Consider the following 21396-nt stretch of genomic DNA (forward strand, 5'->3'; position numbering starts at 1 on the left):
TTGGTGGGACGGCTCATGGTTGGTTGACCTCCTCCTAGCCTGGTTGTAGTGCCGTCAGTTTTGACTGGTGTAAGGACTGGAACGTGTGGTCCTTCTTCCACGGATCGCCATACATCTCTACCTAGTCTTCTTAAGTACCTCTCCATTCTTTGTGACCAGTGATGATATTCATTTGCTACCAGTATTGGAGCTCGGTTAGAACCACCAACACTATTGGAGACATTCAGAGATAACGATTGTGCCACTTTTGTTGTTTTTTTTTTTTGTTTTTTTTTTGTTTTTTTGTTTTTTTGAGAAATGAGCTTTAGTGGTATAGAAGGCCTAATGAAAAATCAGAGTTCCGATATTCAAGAAGCAACCACTTTGGCTCTGATACCAATTGTTGAGAGAAAAACTTGGAGACACACTTGAACAAACGTTAGAACAGGTATATTGCAGAATAGTTAATCTCAAAGGATCTAAAACCTCAACAATAATATAGTTAATATAGTTAGATAGTTAGATAGTTAGTTGCGGAAAGTAAAGAAATATAAATGACAGCAATTGTTATATCAAGAATACACTTAAACTGATTCATAACAAGGAATGCATTCACTCCGAGTTAATAAGGAAGATCAAGTTTAGTGATTAAGTCTAAAAGACTTGCTCCGAAGAGAGGTTATAGTTTGATATGTTTCAGTAGCAATTTAGAGTGTGAAGAGTAGTAAGATAAAGAAATGAAGAATATAACTTGGAGAAATATATTCAGAATAATTCACAAGTCATCGAGTGATAAGAGAGATGATTGAAGAAGAAATCTTGTGTAGTAAGAAGTTCTTTTTAATACATCAGAAAGAGTCTCTATTTATAGAGTCTTAGAAATAAACAACTACTCTATAAGCAGTCGTGCAAGGCATGTTGGATAATAGAGTACATTACATAAAGATAAGAAAAGACATAACAATGGATTGCGGATGCTGAAGAAGAACTGACTCCGGGTGCTGAGATGATCGCGGATGGTGAACCGTTGCGGTAGATAGATGGTTGCGGTATCTTAGTTCAAGAGGGTCACTTTTATGTTTCAACATGTTTCCTTGATAGCTTCTGCACTCCATCATTTGTTGGCCCTTGGGAATGTTCTCCTTGCATCTCATTGACTCCATCACCTTGACTTGCCTTCTGCCTTTTGCTTAACCTTACACCCTCACTTTGTCTTCTTTTTTTCTTAGGCCTTCCCACCTGAGTGTGATGTGGAGGAGGGATTAGCTTTGTTGGACAATTACTTTTAGGCCACACGAGTCTCCCTTTAATTGGTTCCACCTTAAATGAATAAGCTTTTTGCCATGTCTCTAGCCAATACACCTTGTGTACCCACTTGTAAATGCCAAGCTCACCCTCAGGGTCTTTGCTCATTTCATTCAGAGTTGCAATTGCATGCCTGCAAGGTATTCCCATTAATTCCTACTTTCTGCAAGTGCAGGTTTGGTTCCTAACATCCACCACATGCTGATCTTGCAATGCTCCAATGACTTGATACTTGTTTTCCCCATTCCACCTAGCAATATATTGTGAAGCACCTTTTTTCCTTGCATCTAGGATGTCTGTTGCTGTAGGTGTTAGTGGACCTTTAGCCTTCTTCATTGCCTTCATGAAATTGCATATCCTCTTCATTAGATACTCCCTAATGAACTCTAAACATGAAATTCCAGGTTTGTCCCTGCCTTTCTCTATCTTACCATTAAACACTTCACACATGTTTGAAATCAACACATCAGAAACAGCTCTTCCTGCACATTACAATAACATACAATTAATGCTGATAAATAACTGAAACACATAATCATTACCATATGCAAACATATACAATTACCTGAGAAATGACTCCTTGCCCAATCTATAGGAGGAATATGCTTCAACCATTGACATGCCTCCTTATCATACTTATTAAACTCTTTCATCAAATGTTCAAACTTAAGAATGGTGATTGCTGATGCACACCTCCATAAATGGTCCTTGTACTCAGTTTGCCCCCACTTCTTTCTCATATTGTCATGAATATGTCTAATACAACACCTATGCTCAGCATTGGGAAACAATTGATCAACTGCAATTTGTAATCCCTACATGACTCAACAGACAATAATTAGAATTAATTTCTTGGTAAAAAAACAATCTAAATGATCAATTGATGAATTGTAATTTACCTTTTTCCTGTCACTTATGAAAGTATAGTTTGAGTTGCTCCCAAGCTCCAAGTCATCCCTAAGGTTTTCTAAAAACCACTTCCAGCTAGCTGTGTTTTCAGACTCAACAATTGCATAGGCCAAGGGATAAATTCCATTGTTGGAATCTAGACCAACTGTTGTAAGAACCTGACCAGGGAATGGGCCTTTCATGAAGGAACCATCCAAACCTACTAAGTCTCTAAGACATGCTTTGGACCCTTTTTTCAGTGGACCCAAGCATACATAAATCCTTCTAAACTGCCATGTTGGGGATGCAGGGTTGCCATTAGGACACACATCTATTTTGACTGTTGTGTCTGGGTTTGTAGCTTGAAGTTCAAGAGCATAGTCCCTCAACAATTCAAATTGTTTTGTGTAGTCCCCAGTTACATGTTTTCTTGCCATATCTTTTACCCTAAACACCTTATCCATCGAAATACCCAACTGGTAGGTCTTTTGAAAGTGATCTTGTATGGCTCTCAAAGGAATCTTCGGATTTGCCTCAACTTGATCTATGGTTTTCTTGCAGATTAAAGAAGCAGTACAAGCTCTGAGTTTTCTTGTTTGTAAGCATGTCTTAGTTTGGTTTAAGGTCCTTATAAACCAGTCCGATTCTGGGTTTGACCTAGATGCATGTATATACTAACCACATGTTTCTTTTTGTGTCTTTACTTCTTTTCCCTTGCTTTTTGAAGTGGTAGGTTGAGTCCCCACTTGACCTTTATTGATGACAGGTATAACTCCTCTGCGCTGTTCCCTAAGCCTTTGATTGTCATTTTTTTAAAGAATAGATTCCTTATTGTTTCTAGTGCATGCACATCAATTAACTCCTTTAATTCTTTTTTACTTTTAAACTTTTTCCCCACTGAGAATGATTGTATATGTACTGAACCAAGGCTGCACCTTTTTTCTTTTCCCAAATTTTTTATGAGAGCTCTTCTTTCTCTGTCTTGTTCTGATCCTTCATCCAATGATTCGAACTCCTCATTGTTGATCACTTCCATATCTTCAGGTTCATGACCATCATTAATACATGCTCCTTCAACATCACATTCAACATTTAGAAAGAAGTCTGCCATGTCCACATCAACATATTCTATATTGTTCTCCTCATCCATTATGTCATCCACTTTATCTTCATTTTCTGATTGTTTCCCATCATGATCATCACCTTCATCCTTTTCATACTCTTCATCACTCTCTTCAGATTCATCTTCCCCTTCATACTCTTCAACATCCTCATCACTTCCAGTTAAATTTTCCATAAGGTTATCAAAAAGCTCATTATATTGTTCATCGTCATTAATAGGTGGGGTGTTGTAGCATCCATCAATATGGTCATTATCATGAACCCCAATCATCTCATCCCATACATTAGCAATATTTGAAGTAAATGGATTGTAGCATCCTTCAACAACAGTTGCAGCCTCATGAACCTCCTTAACACCCTCATTAGTGTTTTCCTTCTCTTTTAAATCATCAATATCCTCTAGATTAAGCCTCTTGCTACAAGAACCTTCCTCTCTTTTTGAATTCCCAACTCTACCCCTTCTATACTCTGGAGAGAATACATCACTTTTACTCCCAAAAAGAATCAAAGACATGTACTCACCAATTGGCTCATCATTGACATGGTTCATATTCTCAATGGAGATTCTACATGAACTTCAGCCTCATATTTAATCCCTTGATCATCACTTTCTGGTAATTCCTCAATGACAACTTTACCCTTTGCATTTGGAGACATGAAGTATGTGAGTAGATTTGTCTTCCCATGTTCTGTGTACACCTCAATCTACTTGTTATTTTGAATAAATTTAGAAAGATTGATAACATCTTGATCATTCCCTAAAGCTCTAAGACCAAATTGAAAGTCACCATTAGGTATCCTGAAATGGTAGTATATCACTGGGGATTCATCAGTCAATTCAATCATCCGTGGGTCTGGGTAACCTAGGTCAAGCATTATGACATCAAGTTCATGTACAGAAAACTCATCTATGTCCACATAATCAACATAACGCACTTCACCTCCAGTATACTTTATGTCAGGTAACTTAGTAAACTTCCCACCATGATGAAGCTTAATACTAAACCATGTGGATGCACCCATTTCAAGTCAAAATTGTACATGATAACAAAGTCAAAATTTGGCGGATTTTAGTATAAATCAAGGGTAAAATGAAAAATAGGAATGTTTAAGAAAACAGAGCAACTTACCATATAAGGATGAAATGTCGACAACTTCATTTTTTGGTCTGATCTGCCACATTACGTACACCATTTCGACTTTAACGTATGACCTTGTCTCCTTTTGCTTCGATTAGGTTCTTTGGATAACGAATGATGTTTTTTTCAGGTTTAATGGAGCAGAAGGAAGAAGGAGGGAGGTGGGGAGCTGATGGGTGTTTGGGATTGTAAATGAGGGATAAAAGGTAGAAGGAAGCGTTGACATTCGTATAAAAAATGGTCCCTGTAAGTAAAAAGACAGAAATACCCTCACGTGCAAGGCACATGAGGGGGTTAACGGATTCTTTTTAACGGGTGTTAAGTATAGGGATCATTCTCACAAACAAACCAGTCCAAAAGGACCACAAAACCAAAAAACTCGTGGTTTAGACCAAAACCCCAAAAAAATGCATACCACAGGGACCATTTTTGCAATTTATATTTTACAAATTTATACATAATAACAAAACCCATAAAGCGTCACTAGCACAATGTAGCCACCTTCTTTCTCCCGCAACCCATGCTAAAGCTTTGACATCTTTTCCATTTCATGAACTTCTATACACTCACACCTGCAACCAAGTACACCTTAAATCACACGTGTAACTTAGTGTGTGTGTGGTAGATTCACATGCCTTGACTTAATAAAAAATCAATTAAAATATATAAAAAACACATAGGGGTAAATTAGTAAAAACATTATATTATGTTAACATGAGAAAAATAATTTGAACAATTTTGACCAAAAAGCGAGGGTCAGAATAATCAAAGCCTTTTCCAATCTTCTCTTCCTCTTCTTTGATCAAAGCCTTCCTTTCCTCATTGTAGTATTTTTTATGTTATCATGTACATAAATAAATAGTTATGTACAAAATAATCAAACAAACCATTACATAATTCATATACTCCTTTTATAACTTATAAATATTCCTTCCATGATTAAATAAAAAATAAATAGGGACTTACTGAGTTGATTAAAAGTTGGGACCTTAAAGATTGATGTTGATTTTGGATCAGAAGACTATTTAAACATGCTTCCTTCTATGTATATTTTTTTGCATACGTTAGAAATATAAATAACATCATTTTTAATGATATTAAAAAATAGTTTATGCTTTTGGGTGTACAATTTAAACTTACTTTTAGCTCTTTGATTCTTTGAAAATTCTCACATGAGAGAATATCTGTTGTTACCACACTCTCTAGTTTAGCTCCTGAGACTCTCTTAAGAGCCCTAAGACTTTAATTTTCCCCATCAAGTTCTCTATCAAAGTTAGTAAATTTCTTCTTTTGCCCTTTCCTTTTCTCCATCAGGGTATAATGACTGAATTTTTATAAAAAGAAAAAGGCGAAAGAATTAAAGAATATCAAGTGAAATAGGAACAAAATTCTATCATGTTATTATCTCAGCTAGAACATCGGTTTTACCACGTGCAAATATTGTGTAGAATAGGCAAATAACATCGATCCATGTGTCCATGTTTTTCCATGAGTCTGCAATCTAATGAGAAAAGAAAGAACATATGATTAACTAATTAATTAATTAAAACCTTTAGAAATTGTTGATTAAAATTAGAAAGCGAGAAGATGAGAAGTCAAACATGAGCATTCTTTTACTGAAACAATATTCAGAATTTCAACTGATAATGTTTGTTTTTGTGGAGAAGTGAAAGACAACCCTACAAAAGAAAAAGACAAGTTTACCCTTCTAACCTAAAAGAGAAAGAAATGTGGAGAGAGAGAGAGAGTGAGTCATTTTCAGTACCTCTCTGAACAATGAAATAAGTGAACGAGTTGTAGATGAAACGACCTTCTCTTGTGATTTCTTATACAACACACGATCTTGCAGCAAGTCCTCTGTCATTAATAATTGAAGAACAAAAAATATAAGTAAAAAGGGGTAAAAATAAGTTATCTCTTTTTTTATTCTTTCAACAAGAAAAAAATCATCTTATAAGAAGAAAGAAGTTTATTGATACAAATAGAGAAGCCTCGGGTGGCACCTGGTCCACATAACTTGATCAATTTTGTATATGATGGTAACAAAAAACACACAAATATTCATTTGAATGATTCCAATGAAAAAGAAAAGGTTACAATACATATCATATCATGACAGGCTTGGACAACTGCTGCTAACAAGTTTGTCACATCCCTTTGGTGGGGCTGAAAATTTCACAAAAAGAAGACAAGAATGATACTAATGAATATAATTAACAATTAGAAATATAACTTGTGAATATAAAAAACAACTAGAAAGAAGAAACATTACCTGAACATACTTCTGAAGAAAAGGATAAAAGAAATGTGTATACATGTAGCATTGAAGTGCTCTGTTTTTTTTTTTTTTTGTTTCGTTCGTGTATTCCTGATTCATAATGATACTATGAATGACATGAGAGAATGCCAATTCTTTTAAAGCCTTATCAGTTAAAACCTGAAGCTCCATGAACCATGCAAGAGTCTCCTTGATAGCAACAATCTATTAAGACAAATGATCCAAGCCATAGCCCATAGCAACCTACTTTCATGTATTAGTAAGAAATAGAGAGACTTGTTTGGTTGTTCTAGTAACCAAGAAAGTGTATCCATCATATAACCAACACGATGTTTTTGGTAAGTCGATGTAATATTTTATCCATCTTTCATCCAAGAAAGTATAGTCCATCATACATAAGAATTGTTCTCATCTAATTTCATAAAAAAAATGAAATGAATATAAAAAGAACCATACACCAAAAAAGCAAGCAGTTATAAGGAATTTTGATAAGAGGAACAAAACCACTTACTTCTCAGATATTTCATCTATTACAGTATTATATATATATATATATATATATATATATATATATATATGGTTAGGTTATTTTGTTTTCACTATCTATTGTGTGCATGTATGACTGATTCTGGACCAATCATTTTAGTTATTTTAAGAAAGTAATTAATACATATTACATGTTGAAGATATAATAGGTATTAATTACATCTTCAGCATTTAATATGCATTAATTACTTTCTTAAAATAACTAAAATGATTGGTCCAGAATCAGTCGTACATGCACACAATAGATAGTGAAAACATTTGAACCTAACTCTTTTTCTCTCTCTCTCTCTCTCTCTCTCTCTCTATATATATATATATATATATATATATATATATATATATATATATATATATATATATATATATATATATATATATATATATATATATATATATATATAAAGAAAGCAATTGTAATCGTGAAAACAACACAAATATAGAAATCAAATCATAGAGTGGACTAAAAACTTAAGAGTAAATTACATGAATGGTCCCTATGGTTTGGGGTAATTTACGTGTTTGGTCCCTAACTAATTTTTTTAACTCGGAAAGTCCCTACTGTTTGTTTTTGTTACGCTTTTGGTCCTTATTATTTGTTTTTGTTACACGCTTGGTCCCTATCTTACCTAAAAAGACTATTATTTAAATAGAAAAAAATGGTGGGATAGGTAAGGTAAGGTGAGGGGAATGGAGTTGGGGGTGTATTTATTTAAATAAATTAAAAATTCAATGGCAAAATAGTCTTTTTAGGTAAGAAAGGGACCAAACGTGTAACAAAAACAAACTATAGGGACCTTCCGAGTTAAAAAAATAAGTTAGGGACCAAACGTGTAAATTACCCTAAACCATAGGGACCATTCGTGTAATTTACTCAAAACTTAAAAAACACATCTTAGTAATTCGAAATTGTGATATTGAATGTTTGTTGTTTCATGAAACAAAGGAGGTTGTAGGACAACCGTGTGGTTGGATACCTTGTTATTTTGTAAAGGAAGACAAGATATAGACATTTCATAGTAATTTGTAAATTTTAATAACAAAACATGAACTAATTCTCCAATTATAATTAATGATTTGTTACTACGATTCACAACTATGCACATGATTTGATCTAAATTGGTGCTTTGAGCTTGTAGCATGAAGGAAAAAAGGAACATACCTGGATCGTGAAATCGAGGGGACAAAATGAGAGGAGAGAAGAGCGAAGGCTGCGATGGTCAGCGATTGTGGAACCGAGCGGCAATGATAGTAGTACACAGTGGTGGGCAATAGTCGAAGGTGGTGTGCGTATGTCGTAGGTGGCGAAGTGTCTTAGATCGTGAAGGGGTAAATTAGGTTTCAATTCACCTTAAGAAAAAAAAATGGGTCGGGTTTACAACTCTTGTAAATAGGACAAATATTACACCATTCAATTCGGCCGGTATCAATTTTTTTTTTTACAATATACAACGACGAAATCTATTTTTTTTACTTCTGTCGGTAAACCGTCAGAACATTGTAACGGATCACCGACGAATGTTTTTTTGTCGCTAAACCATTAGAAATTGGTTGTTAAAATCTTAATCTGTCCGATTTGTCAGTAACATGTTCGTATTTCCGACGGATTTTTCCGTCGCTAGTAGTAGGACTAAAATTGTGAAGAAAAAGAATACTCTCAACACTAATGGCAAACGTGAAAATTATATTGCATGTAAAATAGGAAAAACATCATAGGTCAACAACGAACTCGAATGAGTTAAATCGCTATGTTCTTTAAAATAAAGAAAATAATGTCAATTCTTGAATCAATGCTATTATATGTGAATTTTTATCTCTTTACATTTAGACAGGCAAACCATTCAATTACATACACTCAAACGCCATCAAATTTAAACAATCCACGCCAAAATCTAAGGTTTACAGTCGAATTTACCATCAAGCTTGCTAAATTATTTATAAAAATTTGCGAATTCAAAGACTTTTATATGATAAAAAGATAATAAATTGGAAGACTTTTGACATTACTGGATTTTGACTTATATCCTGAGTAGAAATATACTGAGTTCAGGCCCTCCGTTACCATCCGGGTTCATCATATAATAAGCTTCCGAGTCCCGACTCCCAACGACTCGGTCAAACCTCGCTCTCATGTACAGCAACTCGCCTTCCGACTCACCACCACTGTTTCTCTTTCTGCCGTCTTCCACCATTGGTATCACACCAGCTCCCACCGAGACACTCTGCACCGTGCTCAACACGTGCCAGTCGGAATCTGAGCACGCCCTTGAAGACGCGTATCCACACTTCCTTCCGTTACAATACATCGTCCATGTGGGTTCGTTGAACAGCTTGCCTTCTCTGTGACGCGCACCCAGCCGCGACTGTTGTTTTTCGCATTCAAGAGCGATCCTTACCAGCCCTGAAGACATCTCTTTCACGAGCACCGCCGTGGATACCGCCAGCTCAATGATCAGTACAGGCGTGGATCGTGGGTCATACTGCACCGCAAAGCTGACGCGTCCTCTTCGGTTTCCAAACAACGTGCCCGTCACTTTCCGGCCGAGCGACGGCGATAGTGAGAGCTGGGATGGCAAAGTCAGCCACCGGAAGGTCGGAATGATAGCAGGGATTGATATGACTGTTAGAAAGGAGCGTATAAGTGTGGAGATTCCAGAGCGGGTTCTGGATAAACGACCGAATGATAAAGGAGAGCCTTTCCCGACAAGGGGTTTCTTGTCGGCGGCGTAAGAGGGATCAATGACGAATGAAGTGGAGGTGATATAAGTTGACGGGATTATTTTGCTGGATGTGTTTCTGGAGACAGAGAGAAGACCATCATGCCTCATTCTGTAGGAGTTTGATAGAATGATACGGGAGCGAACCTTTTGACGTATTAGCAAGAGGGACAGATAGGAGAGGGAGGTGGTAGTTGGAAAGAAGGGGGAGGGGGGACCGTTAGGCGTTAGTGATGATGGTATTGTAAAGAGGGGAAGACTCCGAAGTCCTCGGTTCATCATCTTCCTTCTGTAATCAATAAATATATATACAAAGCATGAACAACCTAGAAGCATTTGATGACAAAAACAATTAGAAAAATCTTTCATCATATATTTTAATTGTCATCCTACAACGAGAGTGAGATGTCAAACGGGCATCAAGCTGTGCCGCTAAGTCTTTTTTAATGGTAAAGCTAATTCTTTTAAATACTACATCCAAAGATCTAGAGGATATAACATTACTATGCATGATTCGTTGTACTCTTTTAAGAAGCTCTACCGCATCCGGTGCGAGAAAACCAAACGTATCAAATGCAAATGGTATGAACACGTGTTGATTTTCCATGCACGATCTTTCATGTTTGGTGACTTTGCCTGTAGCTCCTTTTAAGGCAGTATGTCCCGCCGTGAAACCCCCAGCCCTCAGGCCCACGAGAGGGGATACCCCTGTAAGATCCACACATGCGTGTTTCCCTCCGACCCATCCAAAAATCAAAATGTCAGCCGGTCTAAGGGTTGACCTTCCTTTTGTCGGGTCAGTCAAGAAATTAACAGGTGCCTCTTTCTTAGCGGAAACCCCGGCACGCTTAAATATGTCAAACCAAACATCCCTAACCATATCGTGCCTATATTTGAACCCCGGGAGTTCTTTACAGTGAACTGCATGCTCTCCAAAAGAGTCCATGCATGCCTTGCGACACACAGGACATATCTCGTCAGCTGAGAATATGGGAATCTTGAGTCGATATTTGAGAATAGTACGATCCTCCACGGGAGATATGTGTTGGCCAAACCCATCTATAGGGATAGCCAGAAGAAAATCTTGAGCATGTGGTGCACGTAAGCACTGGAAAACCGCTTTCTGCCGAGCCGTCATGTCAAGATGCACTTCCATATCTTAGACAATTTTACGAAAAAGGGCACTCGCCAGTGTATTCTGGGATTTAGGGGGGGGGGGGCGATGTCTTTAGTAGTAAAATTGTCAAGGTCAAAATCTAGAAGCTTGTTGCGAAGGGAAGCCAATGCACAATCATAATCAGCATTCATACCATGTATACCGCTATCCCATAAGATGTGGTCTTGTAATACCTAAGATTGGGCCCTTGAGGCAACAAAAGCATAGGAGGTAGCCTCTACTGCCAAGTATAAACTCAAACCCCCAAACCTAATGGGTAAGGAAGCAATTCGTCATTGTATGTCACCAAAGAAATGGGCCCCCACAAACCACAATGTCCTCAATCACCCCGCGTAATCCATTGTCAAAGAATATTTTTGCCTCCTCCATGTGAACGGGTTGGCACGTCCTCAACCCAAAGAAAAGCTTAGTAATACTCATACAAGACCGAAGAAGAAGGAGCTCACTCTGGGGGTCAGACAATTGTGGAAGAAGGCGCATCAAATTCACAGCGTTTTCGGCTCTCTTTATGGCTAAGCTGCGAATGAAACTAGCATCTCTACTCACAGTCCCCCAAGAAGTTTCACCCCCAAAGGCGGCCTCCCGATATCCGCCGGAAATAGTCCCTTTGGTAACTTCCTACCATCGCACGAGGGCCAAAAGAGCTCGGTTTTCTTGATATTCAGCTGAAGGCCCAATTTTGGGCCAATCACCATAATGATGTCTAATGCTTTGGTCACCTCCTCCGAAGTAAAAGTTGAGCGTTGTATCAAAAGTAATTCATTAAGGACATGATCGTCATCTTACCAATCTCATTTAATGTTTAATTTTTTTATGTTATTTAACATATTAATATAAATGTCTAAAAATTTACATCATAAATTAAATCTTCATACTTTTTTAAAAATAGTATTTTTTTTAAATACAGATTTTTTAATTTTTTATAGAAAACATGAATTTTGAAAAAAAAATTGAAAAAATATTTTTTTTTTATAAAACTGCAATTTTTTCAAAAAAGCTACAATTTTTTTAAAGTAAACTGCAATATTTTCAAAAAAACTGCAAGTTTCACAACAAATCTCATATTTATTAATTAACTAGGTGTGAGACCCATGTATTACATGGGTTTATTTAAAAAAAAAAATTAAATATAAAATTTTAACAATTTGAAAAGTTTGAATTTATAAGAAAAATAAGAAATTTTTTGAATTATTAAAATTAATGAGACTTTAATGTATTGGATTCATTACATATATAAACCCTTTCTAATAAATACCTTACATATATATTTACCTTACATATTAAATGTGGAATTTTAATTTAATAAAATGAAAAATACAATAAAATGACAAGTGGAAAATAGAAAATTTAAAAATTTTAGAAAATGACATGTGTCCAAATGAAGGAGAAGATGACATGTGGCAAAAAAAACCTTCATTTATTAAGGAGGATCTATAAACATAATAGTACAAGTATTTTATTCGATATAAAATAAAATATAAAATATAAAAAATGCTACAAATTTCAAAGCATTTTCATGTCTTCGTGTCAATATTTCCTTATTTTCTTCAATTTATCATTTTTCACCTCTTCAATATTCACCACAATTTCTTCCAAATCTACAAGAAAATTAAAAAAAAAAAAAATTATTGATGCGAAAACACTCACTAAAATACATATGTGATTTTCATGTGATTAACATATGAATCACATGCAATTCACATATGAATCACATTTACATATGACATCATATGTAAATCACATGTGATTTATATGTAAATCACATGTGATTTATATGTAAATCACATGTGATTTACATGTGAATCACATGTGATTTACATGTGAATCACATATAATTCGTATGTAAATATATTATCTTTCTCGTACCTTGTAAAGTAAATAAATAAAAGTATGAGGCTAGTGCCATTGAAGATAATAAAGTTCTTTAACTCAAATAATTTTCACTTGTGATTTACATGTGAATCACAAGTGATTTACATGTGAATCACATGTAATTCATATGTGATTTACATGTAATTCATATGCGTTTCACTCGTGATTTACATGCGAATCAAATGTGATTCATATGTGAATTACCTATGATTTACATATGAATCACATGTAATTCGTATGTGATTCACTTGTGATTTACATGTGAATCACTACATATCTTGCTTCCAGTTAATTACTAAAATATTATAACAAATCACATACAAAGATATCCACCCAAATATCATAATATAAATTATTAAATTCTTATAGGTCAAGTTCATAAGATTCCAAAAAACTGCAGTAAAAGTTTCTTTTACTTGGATTTGGTTTAATATATTGAGCTTGGCATGCTTTGTCCTTGCACTTCTTGCTGCAGCTATATCTAGTCAAACAGGTTGTGTGCACGGATCAATGAATCAAACAACTGATTCATTGTTTTAACTTAATAAATCAAACAATCTATTAAACATCTTGGCTTCTAAATTTTACAAAATAAATCTAGTGAAAATATTTATTCGGGGATGAAATAGGCTTTTTTCCGATTATCAGACTTGAGTATCATGTTATTTTCATTTTCCATTTGTACATAGCAAGCATAAACTCATAAAAACAATAACCGAGTTGCAAAAATTAACATGATATGTGAATGATGAAGGGTGCAATATGAATAATGGCATTATGGAAATATTTGTCATATTAAAAGGGTAAAATTGTACATTCAGAATATGTATAAGCAGATGAAAGAGGTAAGAACTAAAGTTCAAAATATCAGTACAAGATTTAGACCATTGTTGTCAAGTATACTGATCCCCAAGATCCTCTTCACTGTGGGTCCCGGTTTCGATACAACCTAACAAAAAAAAAACAAAGTATATTTTAAAAAATAGTGGATTACAAACGGATAAAGAGGTGTTTAAAATTTTAATTAGTAACACTAAATGATGAGAAAACAGGTAAAAGATGCTTAACCTGTTTATTAAAATAACCAACAACATTGTTGTCTGCATATGTGAGAAAATGAGTAATTAAGCACATCCATATCTCGAGAATGTTGCTTTAGATGATTCATCAGTCTTGTACCATAACCCTTTACTTGTTCATCTGAAATGATTGTACACAAAGCTATCTCCCCAAATTTTTGGCTAACATGTCACATATGATAAGCAAACAAAATCTCTTTTCAGAAAGTAATTCTTCCCAAATACTAAATGAAAGTAAACTATGTGAGATATGTAAAATATCTACCTGACATATGGTCTGTATGTAATGCCACCAACAACTGTATTGAGAGTGAAGAAAGAAAGGAGTGGAGAAAGCCCATTTGCAAGAAAAGAGGGAGAGGGCATCATCACCTACTGTTGGAGGATCTCTTCTAGGTTGTAACATAATATCTTAGGGGTTACACCTGCCAAAACAATGGATTACATCATACATCTCTTCTAGGGACAACAACTTAAATGAAGTAAAACTGTGGCACTTTATCAAATAGGTTATGTGCACGGATCAATGAAACAACGAGAAGGATGAATAACAGACTTGATTAGAATCAAAATCTAACAAAATTCAAAGATTTCCATTGGTACTCATATGATACTTCATTTTTTAATATTTTATTATTACAATAACAGTAACATCGTACTTTCTATAAAAATAGGGAAGCGATAAGGATTTTAATGATTCAAATTTCATGTGATGTTCATATGATGGAAGAAAATGAAAGTAAAGCATCTTATTCCTTTTCTCCGATGGAGGTAGGGTGGAGTTTGATTTAGTAATCTTGTTTTCCAATGTTCCTCACTCGATTCCGTGACAGGTCATTATATAACTTTTCGTACGAGGAAAGTTTAAACACATCATGCCGCTATATTATGGAAAATAGAAGAGGATAAGATGCATTGTTCAATGGATTACCCGATTCATGAAAGACTAAAATGATTGAAGGAACTTGTAAGGCCGCCATGAGGTGTGAGGACAAGCTGTAAATCATGTCTGAACAATTACAGGATATCAAAAAATCGTTGTTGATTGCAGGATAAAATAACTTCATAATCGAAAATAGAAGAGGCAACATTGTATTTCTAGGTCGGAATGCTGATCCATGGTTTTAGCTGCTTGCAATCAAGAGATTACATAGTGCTGGTAGGCGAAGGAGGCCATGGATTTCATACGACGGTACTAGAATCTGGATTTTGAGTGAAAAATCAACAGGTATGGCGTGGGAAAAGAGGGTCGATGAGAAGTGAAAACAACAGAGGGTTTGGGATGATGAATAGAGCCAGAGAAATGTTGATCTGGGGAGAGCATCATAGAAGAACGCCGTTGCGGGAGGAGGAAGATCGTGGGTTTGAGAGAAAGGTATCAGGGGGATATGAATTATCTTATCCCTAAAATGCCCAGTGATTTATTTCAATCGTATACCCCCGCGTCATTTTTTTTAATTATTTACAAAACTGCCATAAAACATCACAGTCGTTTATTATTTTGATCTGATGGTCCTTATTTAGTTCTCGGGCTCTCGGGAGTATATAAGTTCTCAAATGATCCTTCCTCTCTCTCTCTCTTTCTTTCTCTCTCTCTCTCTCTCTCTATATATATATATATATATATATATATATATATATGCAAAGGCACTATTGATTCGTATATATGTATGCACACTATGATAATATTTTTCAGAAAAAAAAATCATTAAATCTTTTTTTGAGTCTATATATGGTTTATACGTTGCATTTCATTAATATTGGTAGTTTCAGTTGCAAAAAATGATAAGCGGATTAGGAGTTCTCAAGTTCTTGCAAATCTTTTGATCTCAAAAGAACTATCGTCTAAGGATGAGCATAGGCGGGTACCCGCCTCATTTGGTGAGAACCGGAACTGGCGGTTCCTAGAAAGTTAGAATCGGAACCGAAACCGCTCTAGGAAGTTCTTAAATGTTTGGAACCAATCTCGGAACCGGCGGTTCCGGTTCCGGGAGCGGGTAACCCGGTTACATTAATTTTCTGAACTTTTGTCGATAAAACCGCAATTCAGTTTGATCCAAATAAAGTCAATTCGGACCAAAGACGGACAAAATCGGACCAATATATTCTAAACCGGTCTTAGTAACACGCATGTTTATATGAAATTGTATATATATATATATATATATATATATATATATATATATATATATATATATATAAACCGGTTCCGGCGGGTACCCAGCGGCTAACGGTTCCGAAAAAACGAGAACCGGAACTAGAACCGGAACTAGAACCGCTTAAGGCGGTTCCATAACTTTAGGAACCGGAACCACTTAAGGCTGTTCCAGTTCCAAAACCGGTAGTTCCGAGGCGGTTCCGGTTCCAATAGCGGGTACCCGGTTCCGATGCTCATTATCGTCTCTCTCTCTCTCTCTCTCTCTCTCTCTCTCTATATATATATATATATATATATATATATATATATATATATATATATATGTATATGTATGTGTGTGTGTTGACGAAGATTCAAACAATAATGAAAATGAAAGTTGAGAATGTGTTGCCACATAGCCTTCTAGGTGTATGTTAATTGATCGTGAGAGTCCTTTTCTAATACACAATCTGGATGGCACGCTGCGAAGATAGACTCATACTATATTAGAAAGCGAAACCAAGGGATGGACCCTGATATTTTTCTCCAATTTGTAAGTTAGATGTTAAGTGGAAGTATAGTAAAATGTCTTAGAGTGAAAGTGTTTTGGCTTTACCAATTTACATCGAGGTCCTTATGTAAATCCTAAAGACCATGTAAAAATTTTCATTTTTAATAAAACATTCCTACAAAATCCATAAATAAAAACCATTATTTTCTAATCATATCCAAGAAAATTATAGTATCAAGTAAATCTCTAATAACATAAACCATAAGAGGATGTGTACGATTACGCATTCGTCTTGCCACAATCATTTGAAGTACCTGAAAACAATGAAATCAACAACTATAAGCCAAAGCTCGGTAAGTTTCTCAAAATACCCCCACACTACACATATACAATGCATACACGATGGGCCACATCATCGGCCTGGATTGCCCATGAGCCCACAACATAAGACTGGATTTCCCACTCCCAACCCACAGCTCATAACTGGCTTGCTCCCGAGCCCACAACATAAGACTAGATTGCCCTCCCAACCCTCAACTTATGACTAAATTGCTCCCGAGTTTGTTGGCTTACAACACAAAGTAGTACCGCCTCAACCCAACTGCACTATGTCGACATATGCAAACAGATAAACAATAACCAGGAATACGGAAAATTTTACACATCTACCAAACTATCAAACCAACATAGCATATCAACATCCTATACACAAGGACATATAACATAATCTAGTGGGCCAGCATTGGTGACATCGATCCATGAGTATACTGAGAAACTCACCTCGAAGTCTAGAAGATAGCTAAACTGATCACAAGTCTAAATATCGGCTTTACGAGTCACCTAAACAACAGTTAGGTATCAAGTCTCAACTACAACCCAAAATTCTCAATTTGACCTAAAGTCAAACTTGGTCAAAGACAAAGGTTAACCGCCAAAAAGTCAACAGGCAGTCGCCACGATGTGGACAAGCATATGGCACATCGTAGGGATAATAAGACAAAAAGGTCATGAATCTGCCAAACGTCATGGGGTGGTGACTAATCACCACGCCGTAGGAACCTTCCAGACCAGCCAAATCCATTAAGCCCTTAACCATTTTCCCCAGTTATTCAAACTTTACAGAATGCTTCCAAACTCCCGAAAGATTATAAAAATCTCAACTTTATAGACATACATGTCCAATGCATGTCTTGTGCTCAACCTAGGTCAAAAGGTGTAAAAATGGGGCCAATATCTCATACAAGTGTTCAAAACTCTATCAAACTTCAAATCCATCACTCTAAACCATAAAGGGACTCTAGGGATCCATAAAGCTTGCAACTTTATGGGACCCCAACCTTCCAATTATCCTAATCATGAAGAATAACACAAGAAAACCTAGATCTAAACACAAGGAGACATAAAGCTTGGAACTTGAGGGCTTACAAAAGTACATAATTCGTGAACAAAGGGGATGAGGAGAGTTGCTTGTTGAAACAAAGCTTCAAGGGCACCTTCTTCGTCTTCAAAACACTACCAAACACCACAAAAGCTCAAAACTTAGCAATAGAGGCTAGGGTTTTCTTTGGAAGGTTGAGGGAAAGTGATAGAGGCTGAGGAAGAGCAACCATAGCCATCACATCCCTTAAATAGGGGCACAAACCCCAAAAATTATGGTTTCTCATTAGTTGGCTTCCATGTTGTGGTGTCCACTTAATTCTCGCATAATTTGTGACTATTGTCACACCGTGGGAACTCATTCACCACACCGTGGCCACCAAAAATGTTGGATTAGGTGTCTACGTCCATAAATAAAATTGGTATATACTTGAATTGATAGTAGCACAGTCCTTTGGATTACCCTCAAACCTAGCAATTAAACATGATGATTGTTAGAGAAAGAGAAATTAATTTATTATGTTAATAATAAATTAAATAAATGGTTTATTAATGTGTTCTGAAAATAAGATATTAATTAGAAATCATATTATTTAATTAATAATTGATCATAAATTAATTGGAATTAATTTTAGGATTCATCGGATTAATTAAAAGTACAGGGACTGTTTGGTTACTTATTGATAGTTAAGAAAGGAAGGCTCTAGAACCTCACGGAATGAGGTGGACAAAAATCTCTAGGACAAGCCTAGGAGATTTCGTCCAAGACCCTTGGATAAGGGGAGTGGGATGCTTGTCGAGGACACATTCCTTGTCCTCGTAACGCGTGACCATCCTGATGTTCCTAATCCAATCATTAAAGTTTGAACCATCAAAGATGACTCTCCCATAAAGGTTCATAAGAGAGAAGGATTCGGTAGGGTTTGAGCAGAAGAAGCATTGTTGGAAGACATCTGAAAAGAAGAAAGACAAGTTTAGATTAGATATAGAATCCTTAATAAGACACCTAAATGTAATATTAAGGCTAGGACCCAACACAATACTTTACAACTTGGAAGAGGGATGTCGTAATCCAAGCTATAAAATATTTGAAGGTAGGTGAATGACGATTCACCAATTTCCACCATGAAAAACGAAATAAATTATTAGGTTTTAATTGGATTGAAACTCCTAGATTCTTTTGATATTCATTGAATTTTTCAATGGCATGTTTAAATCTCGATTGTGCCCTCTCAAGTTTGTGACTGGGATGCCGAGGATCACAAACAAGGTGTGAATAACCATGCAAATTAACTTGGTACCCTTAATATTTATCACCTAATCAATGTGCCAGTTACCTACACACGCTCCACTGATCTATGATAAAGATTAAGTCACCGTTTGCCACTCTTACTAGTCCATGTTAGTGTGCCGGTTACGCACACACGCTCCACCAACGACTTGGTAAGGTACAAAGTGTAATTTCATGGGTTAGCACCAATTTCACATTTTCCTAAAGTAACTAAGAATGGGAATTTAAAAAAAAACTTAGTTACTTTATATTTATCATTATACTTTTAATGAGAATTATAGTCCTTGTCTTACCCGTTCGGCTAACGACCCTCCACCAATTAAGGAAGCGGTGGGTGAGAGTGGACACTCGTTAAGCTGCCATTTTATAGGCAACAACCTTATACCCCCTTATAGACTGGCTTCGTGAATGAGACCTACTAACGGTAAAACTGACTTGCTCTTACACACACACACACACACACACACATATATATATATATATAATCAACTTATAATATTATAAAGTATAAGGGTTGAATTTTAACTTTTAAAACTCTAGGGTATGAATTAAAGTTTTCTAAAGTGACTTTACAAATTCCAAAACTTGAGGGCAAGTTTTGAAACTATTCAAAACCTTTCATATTCATAACTTATGAGTTTAATGGTTTATTAAAATGAAGACTCTTCATTTTATATAACATATGGTTCTTTAATGACTCTTTAAAGAAATGACTTTTGGCAATCCATAACTTGAGGACAAATTATGGACTCCATCAATTACACTTAGATCAAGAATTACATCATCAAACAATTTGCAAATAATTCATATGATCCTACTAAAACTCATAAGCATGAACATTCATATCAACTATTTCAAGAATCATATAAACATATATAAAACTTGAAAATTTGATAATAACCATTGAAAATGGATTAGCATAATCATTACACCATCAAAAACGGGTTTTATAAGTCCAAAACAGTTTAGGGTAATGATTCTAGTCCATTTCCAGTAGCAAAACTCGAAATTCTACACACAGGGGCTCCTACTCGCCGAGTGCAAGAACCTACTCGACGAGTATGATGCATTTTCTCATGGACTCGGCGATTTCACTATTCAGATTGCAGAATTCTCGATTTTTTCAAGCAGTTTGCATCAAATACAAAGAAAACAAGTCTAGTCTCTGATACCACTGATGGGTTTTGAGCATTCTAACACTCCTATGGTGTACATGCAACCCTAGAAAGCTTGGATCTATGTTTTTTCTAATATTCATGCAAATTTCATTTTCCAAGGTTCTCTTCCTAACTAGCATGGCATGGGGTACTTGTAATATAAAACTAGTAGAATGACATACCTTTCTTGTAGCTTGGATTCCTTCAAGAACTTATGATCCTAGCACCCCAAATGTGATGCCTCAAATGTTTCACACAACACCACAACTCTTGGAATAACTTGAGAGAAGAAACACTTGATCACAAAATTGGCTAGCCCTCCTTGTTCTTGTCTTAGTGCCGATTTTGCTTGCCATGGGGCTCTTTATATAGTGTGCCACATGTAGGGTTACACCATGTAAACCCTAATGTGCATGACTTTTCATTTCCTCCATGATCCATGGGTTTTAACCTCCATGGAGCATCCATGGAGCACCCAATGGGTCCTATCCCAATCTAGTGAATCATGAACCATAAGCCCAGTACATAAGAATGAATGATTTACAAATCAATCCCCATATATTTAATTAGTCTCTTTTTTATCACAAAATTAATTCAAAATTAATTCTTGATCAATACTAATTAAATAATATATTAGAACTTGTAATATAGAGTAAATTACAAGAATGGTCCCTATGGTTTAGGGTAATTTGCGCGTTTGGTCCCTAACTTATTTTTTTAACTCGGAAGGTACCTACTGTTTGTTTTTGTTACATGCTTGGTCCCTGTTTTGTCTAAAAAAAACTATTTTGCCCTTGATTTTTTAATTTATTTAAATAAACACA

At 35.7% G+C, this 21396-nt stretch overlaps 2 protein-coding genes across 2 annotated transcripts; both read right to left on the minus strand.

The window, feature by feature from the left end:
- Positions 1–1440: 1440 nt before the first annotated feature.
- LOC145075520 (protein FAR1-RELATED SEQUENCE 6-like) lies at positions 1441–2636 on the minus strand. The gene is made up of 3 exons (XM_079021738.1): positions 2184–2636; positions 1850–2099; positions 1441–1766 (listed from the first exon to the last, which is right to left on the minus strand). The coding sequence occupies exons 1-3, from the start codon at positions 2634–2636 to the stop codon at positions 1441–1443; spliced, it is 1029 nt and encodes a 342-aa protein (XP_078877864.1).
- Positions 2637–8981: 6345 nt separating this feature from the next.
- Positions 8982–10232, minus strand: LOC145073605 (protein MIZU-KUSSEI 1-like). The gene has a single exon (XM_079020141.1). The coding sequence runs from the start codon at positions 10080–10082 to the stop codon at positions 9273–9275; it is 810 nt and encodes a 269-aa protein (XP_078876267.1). The 5' UTR covers positions 10083–10232; the 3' UTR covers positions 8982–9272.
- Between the last annotated feature and the right edge of the window lie 11164 nt (positions 10233–21396).

Source organism: Lactuca serriola, chromosome 9 (assembly GCF_051521515.1).
Source record: "Lactuca serriola cultivar US96UC23 chromosome 9, Lser_US96UC23_V15, whole genome shotgun sequence".
NCBI classification, from domain to species: domain Eukaryota; kingdom Viridiplantae; phylum Streptophyta; class Magnoliopsida; order Asterales; family Asteraceae; genus Lactuca; species Lactuca serriola.

Excerpts from the sequence above, each read along its gene's own strand:
- LOC145075520 (XM_079021738.1), bottom strand. The coding sequence starts at position 2,636 with ATGGATAAGGTGTTTAGGGTAAAAGATATGGCAAGAAAACATGTAACT. Across the intron at positions 2,100-2,183 it reads TCATAAGTGACAGGAAAAAG|GGATTACAAATTGCAGTTGA; the intron begins GTAAATTACAAT and ends TGAGTCATGTAG. Across the intron at positions 1,767-1,849 it reads GGCAAGGAGTCATTTCTCAG|GAAGAGCTGTTTCTGATGTG; the intron begins GTAATTGTATAT and ends TGTAATGTGCAG.
- LOC145073605 (XM_079020141.1), bottom strand. The coding sequence starts at position 10,082 with ATGAGGCATGATGGTCTTCTCTCTGTCTCCAGAAACACATCCAGCAAA.